The sequence below is a fragment of the Agelaius tricolor genome, unplaced genomic scaffold (genome assembly GCF_023055355.1).
Source record: "Agelaius tricolor isolate 1412-34295 unplaced genomic scaffold, bAgeTri1.0.p SCAF_2, whole genome shotgun sequence".
NCBI classification, from domain to species: domain Eukaryota; kingdom Metazoa; phylum Chordata; class Aves; order Passeriformes; family Icteridae; genus Agelaius; species Agelaius tricolor.
Window position 1 is genome coordinate 34,194,589 of NW_027269262.1, and position 15,283 is coordinate 34,209,871.

Here is a 15,283-nt window from a genome sequence, read left to right on the forward strand (position 1 = left end):
GTTTCCAATAAATAATAAATCAAGGGGAACCAGAATAGCAATGGTGTGTATATGATCTTACACTGGTTTTGGATTCCAGTGTTTCAGAGCTGGCTTTTGATAGTGTGCTGTTCACCTGTGCTGGGGACATTGTTCTAGCTGCCTTTTAAAGGGTGAAAAAATTCTTATGAGACAAGGCTTTTTCATCTGTCTCAGTCTGTCTGTAACATTTATTTATGCAAAATAGTAAAATCAAAGCTCAGTAATGATTTAAAAAAAAAGGGAAATAAATACAACCCTAGGATAAACAAACATTTCCTTTATTTTTTGTAGGTGGTAAATTTTGTGACTTCCTAATAACCAGGTCTTTAAGACATATAAAAAAACTAATCCATGTGCTAAACTATTAATTTGTTTTGAAGAGTGCAATTTTTTTTAAAGCATTGTTTTTAAACTACTTGCATGTTTACTTGTACTTGTTGAATAATTTATTCTGTACTCTTAGGAAATAAGTCTATGGGTGAGAAGATACTGTGTTTTTCAGACATAGTAGGCTGAAAATCTTCCTGTAACTCTCAAATTTAATTGAGCTTACTTGACTTGCTGCAACTAGCAGCACCAAAATTTCCAGGCAACAAACACCCAGCCCAAACTGTTAGGTCCTTCTTTTTTTTTCTGATATGTCAAGGTTTTGAAAGGAAAGTAGACACATTTGTGTATTTTCACATTCAGCTGAAGAGGCACTGAAAGGAAGATGTGGGAATATCAGCCTGTTTTTCCAGAAGTGTGTTTCCTATTCATCACAGAGCTGAATAACTGTGCCTCTACATTGTTTTCCTAAGAGTATTTTGCAACCCCTGCTTGTAGTGCAAAGGTCTAAGTGTCTTTGCTTAACATATATATTATGTATGTCAAAACTTTAGCCAGGAAAATACTTGCTGAATTAATTATGTTGTTAAAACTGCAATTTTTTAGAAAAATGTACCCTAACAAAAGAGTTGCAAAATTAAATTGATCGGGGATCCAGGTTGTGGTCAGGTAAGATGTTCCTGCTAGTGAGAAAATCACAGAATCCATGAATGTGCTGAGTTGAAAGGGGCCCACAAGGGTCATTGAGTCCCATTCCTGATCCAGCACAGGACATGCCAGGAGTCACACCACGTGCCCAAGAGCATTGTCCAAACACTTGTACTCTGTCAGGCTGGTGCTGTGATCACTGCCCTGGGGATCCTGTCCCAGTGCCCAAGCACACTCTGGATGAAGAACCTTTTCCTGATATCCAACCTAAACCTCCCCTGACACAACTTCAGGCCATTCCCTCGGGTCCTGTCAGTGGGGACCACAGAGAAGAGATCAGTGCCTGCCCCTCTTCTTCCCCTCCTGAGGAGGTTGTAAGTCAGTGAAGTCTGCATAACAGAGAGGTGTTTTGGGAATCAGAGTGACACAACTAATCAGAGCCACTCCTGAACTAAGGCCAAGACTGGGACAAACTTTCTTCAGATTAGGGAAAATGGATGACATATTTCAGTGTTATTTGAAACACTTATAATGTCATGGCAGCAAGAGCTCTGCAGGCTAAAAGGTCTTTTGCTGCATTTTGGATGAGTTTTACAAAACCTGAATGAAAAACAGATCACTGCCTAGTATGTGTTGTTATGAACCAGTGTGGGAGGTAAGATGGGGTGAGGTGGGATGAGGAGGGAGAGAGACATCATGGGGCTCTTTTCCAATTTCAATAAGAAAGGCTTGACAACCATCAGTTTAATAAGATAACTGCTTTAATAGGAGAGAGTAGGGAAAGGAGCTAAGTGACAGTGAGCAAATCTTACAAGCCATTCAGATGTTGGAATCTCTGAAATTACACAGCACTGGATGGACCTTGGATGGATTTTCCCATGGCACCTGTGCTGAGCAGATCCTGTACATGAAGAGATGCTCTCTCTTTTGGCCATTTGAGGTATTAGAGGACTTCCCCACAAGACAACAATTTCACTTCTTAAGGATGCTTGCGGGAGGACTTTGGGCTGTAGTGTAACAAATCACTAAAGGCTTACAAAACTGTAAAAAAGGAATCCCTTTACTTTTCATTTTATATCCTCAGAACGTGCAAATTTAAAACATCACACAGAGACTTAAGGAGGGTTGAGATTTATCTATTGAACAGATAATCATCTATTGGAAAATATTGTCCCCCTTGGGATGTGCCTGTTAATTACTCTCTAGAAATGACTGTTTTGAATGGCATGTGGCAGGACTAAGGTTGAGTGTCTGAGAGTGCTCACTATGGGGAAGCTGTTAGAAATAATTTTCAGAGCTGGCAGAATTATTTGTTTTTGTCCATACCTGCTTAGTTCATTCTCAGTTGGTCATCTATGGCAGGATGAAAAAGGACTGGAGAGTAATACTCTTCAAAATTATGTTTTAACATTTCAGTATTTTGACCTTTATGTATGTCAAAGCACAAAGAAACTGTTGTGGGAGAGACTCTCATTTGGAATTTGGAGAAGAAACTCTTATTTTTAAGTCATTTGTGTTTAACTAATGTTGTTATTTCTGCATGTACTCTCACAGGTCAAACTATACTAGTATAATCATAAACTTTGCATGGTTAAGATCTTTGGCAACTACTCTGTATTTCATCATTGCTTGGCTTTTGTTTTTGGTTGGGTTCTTTTTACATCGGGGTGTTGAATATGCAAAAGGTGTCTGACATTACAGTTACCACCACACCCCCAAACAGGGCAATATCTCCTTTTTCATGTTGTGAAGCAGGGTTTGGACCTCCAGTTCAGCAGGAAGTCGTGCAGCACTCTCAGATGTTAGGCAGATTGCTGGTCACATTATGTGTACAAGGGGTATATAGTCCATTTCTGTTAGAATATAAGAAAACAGCAAAATGCAGGTAGCTTCTGCAAAAGCTATTCTGAATGATGTTTTCCTTTCTCCCTTTCTTTCTTTTTATTTGTATAAAATTCTACCAAATTTAAGATTTAAATTTTTCAATGTAATAATAGAAAAGCATTATTATAGTTGTTGACCAAGTAAAAGACTCATGATGCTCTTGAATTTAATGAGAGTGGCTATTGTTTTCCACCTCCTTTATAAGACTGTTCTGACCAAAAAGGTCAGCAAATCTCCCCTTAAGCACTGTTCTCCTTAAATTCTCCTTTGCTCAGTTTTGGCCCCCTGTGCCTAGTCATACTTTCTTGTATTATCTTGAAGAAGTTTTCTCCTGCCTCAGTGTTTATCCTTCAAATACTTCTAGATGCCTGACATATTCCCTCTAGCCAGTACAAAGTCCCATCATAGTTATTTTGTGCTTTTAATCTTTCCTACTGAATTCCTATGTTCAGTCCATGTGGAGTTAGACTATTATTTCAGTGATCCAAGAGGAATACATATAGTGATACTGAAAAGCTAATATATTTCAAGTAGCTCTTTAGCAAAAAGGGTTATAAGATGCTGCTAATAACACAACTACCTTCCTGTATATTAATATGCAGTTCAGATTAATCACTTGATTTCTGTATGACTGGGTTATTTTATAATTTCTTTTCCAGTGTCACACGAACTATATTCCAGTTTGTGGATCAAATGGAGACACTTACCAAAATGAATGCTTCCTCAGGAGAGCAGCTTGCAAGCACCAGAAAGAGATAACAGTGGTATCAAGAGGACCTTGTTATTCTGGTATGTAAAACATCACTTTGTGTCACTAATGAATGATGTTTTATGGTTAGCTCTTTAGTTTTGCCCTTAATTCTAGCAATTAAAATTTTTGTGCTTTTCATAGGGTGAAATAATGTGGAAAGCCCAAGTCCTCTTTAGGAATGGAACCTTTTGCTAGACAAGAAATCTGATATATCTTCTGATATGCTAACAGATTAATAAATAATAAACACTACAAGCTGAAATACTTTATCTGAGAACATAGATTATTAATGCTTCTGTAGTGCTTATAGAGGAGCCTTGATATCCATCAAAAGGCCTTTAGCAAATTTGGAGCAGATTCTAAATTAGCCATTTCTTTAGGACTTTTATTTTTAGGATATATAGAATTAGTGTAGCATCCAACAAGTGACACTGGTCATCCTGACTGCTGCTCTACCTATATCCAAGGCATCATCTTTGACTTCAGGTCATTACATTGAAGATATGCATAACTTACAAAATCATTCTACCTCACATTTCTAATGAACTTGCCTTCTTTGTCTTTCCACACACTTAAGCATAGATTTTTCCACGTTTCAAATACATGGAACAGGTTTTCCCTGTCTTGAATATTACAGCATACTCTTGGACACAGAAACTTTAACCACCAGTGGTGTTCTGAACCTCTGGGTAGATTCAAAGCTGGTGAGACCAGACACATGGCTGGCTTTCTTAGAATGAAATTAAATGGCTCAGTAGTGTCAACGACTGCAATCTTTGGTACATAAATAATACACACAAAATATTAAGTTGTGGGACATCCCTCATTTTTGGAGACAGAATGGTTGCTTGGATTAATCTAAACAAGGTTATGTCCATATGGCGGCCAAAAGCGTGACCGTGGGTCAGATGCACAATCCTTACTAACTTTATGTTGATTACTTGCAATGACAATTTAGAGTTATCAGGCCTGGAGCTCACTGGTAGCTGCAGAATCTTATCTGGAAATTGGGGTAAATGCACATGCAGGGTACCTAGTCCAAGTCCTCACGCTGCCAGTCCCAGTTACCTCATTTAAATGCAGCATGTTTCACACCAGCTGCTCTAAGGCCTTTGACTGCAGCTCAGACCTGTCCTGAGGTCTGGCTCATGTTTGCTAAGGTCCAAAACAATCTATGTTTTTGGTCTGAAGGAAGCCCACGTGTTGTGCCCAGCTCAGAAGCATAATTCCAGCATCCCTCAGGCTGATGACTGAATCTACTTGTCTTTCCCAATCTCCCACCTGTAAATTATCTCCAGATGCCGCACAAATAGGAAAAAAATGCAATCCAGTTTGGAGGACTCACATATTACTATAACAACACCCAAGAAATATGAAAGTTTGCACTGAGGATGTATAATTAAATTATATATTTTTAATTTCATGCCCAAGTTATTTTAAGCAATGGACACACAGCATGAAAATTTATTTCTATCACTAAAACAAAATTCTCGGATAATGTTTTAGGAACAACAAGGAGTGTTTGCATATATATGCATTCTACTCTACTAAGAAAAAGAAATTTTGAAATGAAAAATCGATTCTTCTCAGCCTCAGGTTGCTGGCAGCTAATTACTACATTATACAGCTAGTAGGGGATTTTTTTTTTCAACCTTCCTCTCCTTTTCTTTAAGTCCTACATAAAACCCAGAAAATGCAGCATAATTTTTAGCACTTAGTGTAACAGATCAGGAAATGTGCTGAAACACAATGCTCCAGAAAGTACTGAAAAGAGGTTTGTGAAGCAGAGGCTCTGATTCAGGCTGAGTACTGCACTTACACTGTCACAATTTTAGGTGCCTCAGCAGAGCTCCACTAGAATGGCACCTGCTGCTCCCTGAGTGCCTGACGTGCTTCGGGTGATGTGAAAATATCAGATGATAAAAGTCAGCTCCCAGGACCTCTCCATGCCCTGCCAGGATGGCCACATGTTTGTGCTCTTGATCTGTTACACCTATAATGGAGACTCAGATATCAAATTAAAAGATATTTGGTAGACCCCCATTAATTTTCACTGGTTGCCTTTGAATTTGCTATTATAATGCTTTATTCTAGGGCATCATTGGGAGACAAGTACAGACTCACTGGTTTCCCATCAGAGCTGGGATGCACCCAAGACAATAAGATGAAATTCCTCCTTAGTATTGGAACAACTGTTTAGTATTTAAAGTATATCAGAATTCTGAATCTCATACAAGAATAAAATACTTCCCATTTGTTAGGGATTGATACTTTCTGTAGCTACAGCACTGGAACAGGCTACACTGAGTGATTTAGTCACTAAATCATTATTCTGTTTCTTGGCAGGTAATATTTTGATTAAAATTTTACAGACATAAGTGATTTGCAATGTATTTTCTTATTTCCTTTGCCGGAAGGCTGTCAGAGTTTCAGGATTCTAAAATAAGCAATGTTTAAAAAAGAAGCAATTATAGATCCTTTAGAAATAAACAAAATGCAAGTTTTGACATTAAAAATGGTTGTATAGAGAAATAAAAGAGAATGTATGGATGAAATTTTGGGTCTGCATACACAGATTTTAATATTGATTTTTGACTGCTGCCAGATTTATATTGTATGCACATGAAAATGTAACCACACAATGATGTAGTACTTGATTATACTTGCAGTTTCTCAGTGTACTGTATACATTTGGAAGACACAGTTCATTGCTTTCTGTTGGCATTTCTGAGTCAAAAAAAAAAAAGAAAAAAGGGGAGTAAAACTACTTGCAGAACTAGAAACAAGCACAGGATTTATTCTCTTAGGAGTGGCTTATGGAAGGGTCCGCTTGCTTAAAATTTGTCAGTGGACTGTTTGCCCTCCTGTTTGTACTTAGCAGTTTGGAGCTGTTGCCCTGCAAGAGATGGGTTCTGTTTTTATGCTACTTTGAGTTAAAAGCCATCTCTCCTGAATGAGAGAGGCTGCAAGCATTTTTGGTTTTGGGGAGTTTCTTCTGCCTCTGCACCAAAGCAGCCCCACAGTACAGAAATGGCTCCTGTTCAGAAAGAACAAAAAAGGAGATTCTGACTGTAGCTGAGTGCTTACAGCATTCAGATGCTCTGTCTCACCCAAGTCCTTCTTTGTGTATTTTATCCAGAAACTCTTTATAGATTAAAGCAGCTCACAGCGGAAGCTTGTATATTTGTGTATTAGCATATTTTTCATAGAACCATGGAATGGTTTTGTTTGGAAAGGACTTTGGAAGGGACTTTAAAGATAATCCAGCTCCCACCTCACAGCCCTGGGTAAAGATATCTTCCGCTAGACCAGGTTGCTCCATCCAGCCTGGCCTTGAACGCCTTGAAGGAAAAGCCACCTATTTGAAAAAGGGTGGCTTAAGTAAAGATAGAGATCAATCACTCCTCCTCTAATTACTGACCAATGGCTGGGGGAATGCTGTTTGTGTCCAGCATCTTCACTTTGAACATCTTTCTTGACTGATCTTGGTGCATGAAGACAACTTTTGAAAACCCTGAATTCATTAAAGGCCTGAAAAGAGCAGGGCTCCTTGTCCAAGTAAGCTGGAAAAAAATGCTATTTTTTTAACCAGCAGCTGCCTGGGAAAATCTAGCCAAGGCTCAAGAAAAGAAAAAAAAAAGCAGGAACAGCAGCTTAGTTTAGCATGGTTACCCTGGAGACAAGAGTCCTAGCATAGCTCCCAGGGAAAAGTTGAAAATGATACAGTGTTATAGAGGATGACACTTGTTTGGTGTTTTTTTTTAATCCTTTTTGAGAACTGAAAATCTAGAGAAGTAGAAATGAATCTGTCCTGCTGCTGTGATGTCCTGCCAGGTGGACTTCATGTATATCAAGCCAATTATCTATAGAGATGGGTGGTCTGAGCCTCAGCTCCATGATTTACAGGTGCTTTCCATGTGTGGTACCTGCCCTGCCCCATGCACACTGGATTTAGCCAGAGCCCCTCACACCAGCATTTCTCACCTCAGGGGAAAGCAGAGAGTGAGAGCTGGAAGTAAAAACATGGAAAAAGTCAAGATTCTCTGAGACATTTTGGCCTTTGTCTTTCAAATGCATCACATATGATGAACTTGCTCATATTTGTATGTCAGCTTCCTCTCCCCCAAAACTGCTTATGACACAATTTCACCACCACAAATAATCCTATATATTAATTCATATAAGTAAATTATGGTCCTTCAGATTTCTTAATGAGGCAATACTGCATCATAAGGCATATTTCTCAGTGACTCAACAGGGACATTTTATATGGGATTGCCTGCTTTGTCAGTAAAGTGGGTCACTGTCAATGGAGAACAGACCCTTCTGGTTTTTGTGTTAATTTCTGTAAGGTTATAAGCTCAGTCTGTTAGACGCCAAATAGTGGTATAGGAGGAAAGAAAGGAAAATTGAGGCAAAGGAAAAACAAATCTCTATTCCTGATACTCCATGTGATAGGAAATCATTTTTAATGTGTGAAGTGGCCCAGTAACGTGGAATTTCACACTTTCATCCACGCACTAGAGGGAATTATTCTTAGAAATACAGCTCCTTAAAGAAAAGCAGGGGAGGGAACTGAGCAAACAGAGAGTTTGGTTTTTTCTCTGATGTGAACAACGACCTCATGTGTGGAAGCAAAATTCCCACTCCTCTTTCTGTCTGGCCCTCTTCTCAGTTTTTAGCAGATAAATTCAGCTGCCTTCTCCATCACCAAAGCAGGCAGGAAAGGAGAGGTGTGGGATGAGCAGAATGTGTGCTCTGCTCCTCTCCTCTCAGCTTTCAGAGCAGCTAATCTAATGGGAATGGGTAACAATCCACTGACAGTAGCTGCCATTCCATTCTCTCCTCTCCTCCTCCTTTGAGCTGGAAAGGCAGGAGGTTTTGTGACTCAGTTCATGTCTTTGAGGGCTTGTCTTTACTGCTGTGCTAGCTGAAGCCTGTGCAGAGCGCTGCCCAGCGGGATGCACATGCAAAATCCCTAAACGGATCCATACTGCTCTGAGGTAGAATCAGTTGGCTGGGGGTGGTGAAGAAGCTCAAGTCCTGCTGACACTTGAACTGCTAATGCAAATGGGATCCAGTTGAAAGCTGTCACTCACCAGATGCTAATCCAGTCAGTCAAATGTCAATGAAATAACAATGCCATTAGAGCATCTTTTTACCAAGTGATTGACTCAACTGACAGAAGCAATTTTGTCATTAGATGACTTAAATCAACCTTACTTGGATGGCTAGTTGTCTTCTGGAGTTACTTCTGCGGTCAGATGAATTATGTGTTGAAGTTTTCCTTGAAGTACCACTCCCAGGGCCAGAGGGTAAGGAAAAATAAACGTTCAAAAAATCGGAATTTGTACTCTTAATCTCTTTTGGGTTTAACAAATTTTAATGTCTAACAGTTGAAAAGAGGCTAAGAAAGATATTTGTTTTCAGTACCGAATAATGCTGTTTCTTGAGTAACATCTTGACAGGGAAGAGAGAGACTAGGGCACAGTGAGTGTGGACAAACAGTGTTAAAGGATGCCAGACCTTATGTGGGATATTTGTTTTTACAGCTGGCTCATGAAATGTAACATCTGTGTAATGTTTTACAGTGGCAAGTTCCTGAACAAACAGCTGCTCCTGGAGCAATATTTTCATTTGCTTTCTTCTTTTTTCTCCCCCCTGGTTTCTTTTTCAGATAACGGCTCTGGGTCAGGAGAAGGAGGTGAGTACCAAACTCCACTTATCTTTGGTTTTGATCTTTCTTTTAACAAATGTGTGCCAGTTTTATACACATATATACACATAGCTACTGTATAGCACATGAACTGAGGGAAAATTATGGCACTTAAAATAAGCTTTAAGGTTGCAGTGATATTGGACCATCTCAGAACAGTAGTGGTAGAGGAATAGGTTGTAGTGTGCATTTCACCAATATTGTTCTCTCAGATTTGACCTATATAATTTTTCATTTGTTACCAGCAATGCAGTGCAATATTTAGATCCCTATTTCACCTGTATTTCTCTCCAGAAAATGACCATTCACAATAAATTTCTTACCATTTTCCCCTTGCATTTATTTCCTTAGTGTCTAAAACATCTAGGTTGTTATCTTATGCTTGGTTGAGCTTGTTGCCTAAAATATAAAACAATTGCATTATAATATCTATTTATAGAAAGTATTTTACTAAAATATGTTTTGTTCAAAAAATATATTCAAATATATATATATATATGGCTGTATATTCCAAGAGGGGATGTAGTACAGCTGGTGGTAGTAGAAGTGTTCCCATCTTTCAACACATCCTAATCTTCTTTCAAGGATTAAAAGAAAATTATCTTAATTCTATCTTTGATACTACTTACAAGAATACATATAGAATGAAAAATATGAGACACAGATATATACAAACACAGAAAAACTGTTTTGCCTTTAGGCTTTGGTAGTATTAAGAAGGTGTTGCATTTCATGGTGATGGGACTGAGTTTTGAAGTACTGCAAATCTTGTCTAGCTACATAAGAATGTGTTTTTGTGGAAAACCATCTATGGCATCACTGTGTAGCTGAATGTAACAGTTAACTTTTCAAAACCCAGGAGCTAGCTCACTCTTTTTTTCCTGTATGGCAGTGAAGGGGGACATTTCCCTCCCCCTAAACAAGCTGCCATTAGTAAATTCCTGTGCTGCTGCTAGCTGCTGCTAGGGCCATTCTCACCTTTGTTTCCTTCGGGGCAGTGTCTGAAGGAACAATTTTCTGCTCAAACACTTCCTCTTCTTACCTCCACAGGTGACTTTTCTGATGCTTCACACTCTTTCCCCAGCTCTGTTTGCTTCTCCTTCCCCCTTTGTTAGCCAGCCTGTTATTCCACTAGGACTGCTCCCTGCAAGCCAAGCTTTCTGGCCTTGGTACTGCTATGCAGTTCTTGGAGGAGACAGATGACAGTAATTTAGTCCATGTTTCACTTTTTTTTTTTTTTTTTAGAACAGTTTTGGAAAAGTTTGAATGTCATTGAGATTAGTTGGGTTTGGATTTTTTTTCTAACTGCATACAAAAATCCTGGTTAAAGTCCCTTGTAAATGTTACTGTGTTGGTCTGGAAGAGATTGGCAGCCAGCAGATAGATGTCAGGATTCTTTGGGTAGCTTCAAGAGCAGTTTGGAAAAATGTAGGCCAGAACATGGTATGTTTTGTTGGCTGCACACTGAAGAGGTGAAAGGTCCATGTTCAAATCTACTCGTCCTTCATTTGGGGCAGGAGGCTGAGCCCAAATCCACCTGTCAGGGCAAGAGAGAGGGCCCCTGTCATGGGCTTCCCTTTGTCATTGCTGTTCTTTTTGTTCTCACTTGAAACATTCATTGAGCCTTGGACAAAGAGCTGGGGAGGAAGGATTCGTGCTGTGGAAAGGCTTTGTTAGCTGGGGCTCAGCATGCCAGTGCATTTGAATTATTTATGCAAAATAGAATGCCATCGGCTGAGGAGGTTTGGTGGTCCCTGGATACCTTGCAGAAGTAGTTGGTGCATTGTCTTGGGAGGTGGAATATGTAGATTCAGTTCACTTCAGGCAGAAAGAATTGAATCTGGTTCCCTTGGCCCCAGGTGAGTTTCTGCAGTGCCTGGGTATTGAATTAAGGAGCAATGTACCCACTCTGTCCTCCAGCAGTTTTGTGACATTAGGCCTTCCTTTATTGGGGTTTCTTCTGAGTGCCTTTGGGCCGACTGAAATGTTCCTTCCTCTGTTTGGTATGAAAACAGTTGGGTTTAGTTTTTAATTTTAGGTAAAGGAAAAGGAAATTTAAACAACGAGACATTGAAAATCCTGCTTGGCTTTTCTTCCCTTTTTTAATACATCTTAACTATTTATGATACATTGAATTATTCCTGTCCTTGTGCACCTTCCTCGCTAAACTGGGTGTTGGGTGATACTTCTGTGGGACAGTTGGTTAGTCTCCCACCTATTGTGTCATTTTCTGTGTCTGAAAGCAATCCTTCAAAGAATGGAAACCATTGCTGCTTTGGTTACTGAACTCTGCCCTGGCTGAAAATCCAAGGATATTTTTGTAACTGGAATTTTGGTTTTTTTCATAATTCAGGTAGCCATAAAAGTGTTACATGAAAACATTAAAACCTGTAAAGTCTTACTACAAGTTAAGGGAATTCAGAAGGAAAACTAGACTTCTGGAAGACTGTTGGAGGATGGAGATGCATTGATGGAATCCAAACAAGAAGAAAGGAGAGGAGCCCAGGCAGAGGGTGACCTGCTGGGTAGAGGTGCTCCATGGTGCCCTCCCCACTTCTGCCTCTCTGGTTATTTCAGCTATGGGACTGTCTGCTGCAGAGCTGCATCCTGGCCCAAACTTCCTCATTTTCTCAATGAAGGAATGTTTAATCTCACACTCTTGGATAAGGGTGCTCAGATGGGAACCTAATTCCCTGGGGAGCCTCTGTGCCCTAGGGGTTGGGTACAGCTGCTGCTTGGAAGCACAAGGAAGCTTCAGTGGAAGTGGAAAAATGCAAGGATGAGTGAGAGAGAACCAGCAAGCAAGCAGACATACCAGCTTAGAGACTTGGGTTTTCTTCCTGGGATCTGTGATTCCAGATGTTAATCAGAGAATCAGTGTTTGCTGTGTTTCTCAAACATGCAATTAGTGTGATTGTGTATGCACCAGTGATGCTTGCACACACAGAATGGGTGAGCACAGCATTGCAAGTGCTCTGCAGATGCACTGCTTGCTGGTGGATTTTTAACTTTGAAAGAAAGTAATGGGAAAGCATCTGAGTTGTGCTCTTCAGTTGCTATAGCTCTGCCTGAGACAGTCACCACTGCTGAAATTAGCTGTTGGCCTCATGTTCAGCTAAGATTTGTGCTACCGATTCACACTGTTCTTTCTCGTTTTCTGCATTTCATTGCAGAGCAAAATCATTGATGATTCTGAAACTTGACTTCATGCATACTCTCCCTCCTACTCCCAAATTATGATGTTAATGCATTAATTTCTACATTAAAAAAAGAAAACAAAAAGAAAAGTAGATTTAGAAACAAGAGAAAAATTCACAAAAGATTTTTTTTCCTCAAAGATTGCTTCAGACAATATCTTGCCTTAGTAGTTATCATGTGCTACAAGAAAAAACACCTAAAGACCATGGAACTGCTGGTTGATGTTCTGCACAAATCATCTTTACTGTTACAAAAATACTAGATTTTAGGAAAAAAATTAAGAGTGAGAGAATTTTTTCCATATGCCTGAATGAGATGAAGTAATATAATTTTTAAGGATGACACAATTGTCTAGTTGCCCTCTGACATTCTGAATGAGCTATTTCTATTTTCTATGCTCTGTTAGCATTGGGATGTTATGAAAGGACCCATTTTTCTAACTTCAGAAGTCTGAAACTTCATTAGCGTAATAAAAATTGTAGTTATGAAACCAAGCAGTTGGTCACCTGTGGAAATGGGTATCCTGAGCCACTTCTAAGAAGAGTATATGATTGTCAATTCAGAAATGAGAGAAATTCAAAAATCTCAACACTCTACCATTATGTTTCACCCCTACAGAAGGCAATGTCAGAGAGCCTTTAAAGAGTTTTACTCAGACTTTAAAGACTTTCCTGGCTGGGGGTCATGGCTGAAGATGGTGGGATCCTTTCAATTTTCACCAAAAATGTGGGCTTCTCTCTGTATTCTCATATGAATCTTTCTGCAATATCCCTGTTCTGAAGAATACAGTCATAAAATTAGGCCCTTTGTTTCATCAATATTTTGTTAGACTTTGAGGCAGAACTGGAGAAGGACAAGGTATAGGCTCAGATTTGTGTTCATCTCTGCCAGTTGTGAATTGCAGCAATATTTGAACTGCTGGATGTATTTCCAGAACATGTAGATTGGGGCATGAAAATTATTCTGAGGCCATCACATGCACATAAAAAAGTAGATTGCCAGCTCGCAGCTGTGATGTTGACTTTGTGATATAGTAAGGCCTTTGCAAGAATATGTTGAAAACCATCAGCATTTGTAACAAACTCCATGAAAGAGCTAAAAAATGGTAAAGGCTCAGAAACAAATCACTGTCCTAGAAGAATCATGTTCCCTGCTCTAGTAATCAGCAAACAAGGGTGAGATTTCTAAGTGCCCTACTATGCCCATAATATTAATTTTTAATTCATTTTGTTCAGTGTTTGTGTACCTGAGCAAAATGCCCTTTGGATATTAAAAAAGTTGTAATGGTAGTTAGACAGATGGCACCCAATCATTTCAGGCTTTTAAGCTAAGGAAATAACATGCTTGCAATACATATAGCTAAGTTAATTATTATTAAAATAATTTGTTTTGAATTTCTAATCCCTCTGAAATTTAATAGCTGAAGTAGCTTGTGATGAACGTCTAGCAGATTGCATTTAGTAATTAATAAATTGATATACAGTATGTGCTTTTTAGCAGGCTGCCATCTGTTCCTTCCCCTCACTGGGGACAACACTTATCCAGTAATTGTCACACAGTCAGGGTGGAATAAACACACACAATTTAGAGCCTCGAATATTTTCTATTTTAATTTGTAATACTGCTGCTGATTCGTTTTAATGTATTTTAATACGACTTGCAGAAACTTGGTGGTGATTAGCACCCTGGACAGGAGGTAGCATCAGGTCTTTTAGCTATTCCTACAATGGTGTGTGACTTAGGAAGATTTAAGATGCAGATTCCATCACCTGGCTTGTCACTGAATACCACTTCAGCTTCAAATAGCCTTATTTATTGTTGTCAAGATCACATTCTATGTAGGTAAAATTAGCACTGAAATAAAACAAGCAAGAATTGCTGTTTTTACAGCAAAGGTTCATAAAGGCAGAGGCAAAGACCCTAAATGTTCAGGCGCTCTGTTGGTGGAGACTTATTGTAAGCAGGTTTTTCAGGGATGCTGGAGCATGCTTGGAAGGATGCTGGAGCCAGAGGCACATAAAGACAGACTCTGTTTCCTTCTTGCACCGGATATGTAATAAATGAGGACAGATTCATCTTATATACCCTGCACTGGACATCCAGTGTGTTCATGGAATTGTGGGACACCTCCCTTGGCATTTGATGACTTTCTTGTCCTTTGTTTTCTGCCATCATCTAACCATGCTTCTTTTCCCTGGTGCTTACTCTGAAGCTGTTGTGTCTTCCTTTGGAGAAAAAGGAGTTACCTGCATTTGAATTAGGGCGCTGGAGTGAGTGGGTTCTCTAACTGGAGGTTTCTGCAGTGTGAAAGCTGATCCAGTCTTGCAATATGCCAGCTTTTCCCACCATTATCCACCTTGTCACATGCACAGAAGCAAAGCAGAAGTTCCATTTCTCAGGTCTGTGAAATCCCTACCACCCCACGAGGGTAGCGGTGGTAGAGAGTCCTACAGTGCTCATCCTGATGTCCTTTGCTTATTAAGTGACAGATTGTCATTGCCACAAGCACTGGGCAAGCCAATCACCTTGGCTGGGTTGTGATTAGGGGAGCAATCTTCAAACTCCCCTCCTCCAGGGCACCTAAGTAGAGCCGGCATCCTCCTGCTAAGCCTGTAATGCCTGCTCTTGCAAAATCCACTTCCAAAGGAAGTGCCTTTTACTGAAGAGTGCTTGAAGCAGCAATGTGTGGTCCACACTGCACATGGAAAGGATCTTTCAGCTCCATATAGATCTCTGCT

General features: G+C 39.6%; 1 protein-coding gene across 1 annotated transcript in view; it reads left to right on the forward strand.

The window, feature by feature from the left end:
* Positions 1–15,283, forward strand: part of TMEFF1 (transmembrane protein with EGF like and two follistatin like domains 1) — a 113,562-nt gene that overhangs the window by 68,307 nt on the left and 29,972 nt on the right. Inside the window, exons 3-4 of the mRNA XM_071455672.1 lie at positions 3,540–3,669; positions 9,309–9,335. Coding sequence (XP_071311773.1) covers positions 3,540–3,669; positions 9,309–9,335 — 157 coding nt within the window. The remainder of the gene's footprint in view (positions 1–3,539; positions 3,670–9,308; positions 9,336–15,283) is intronic.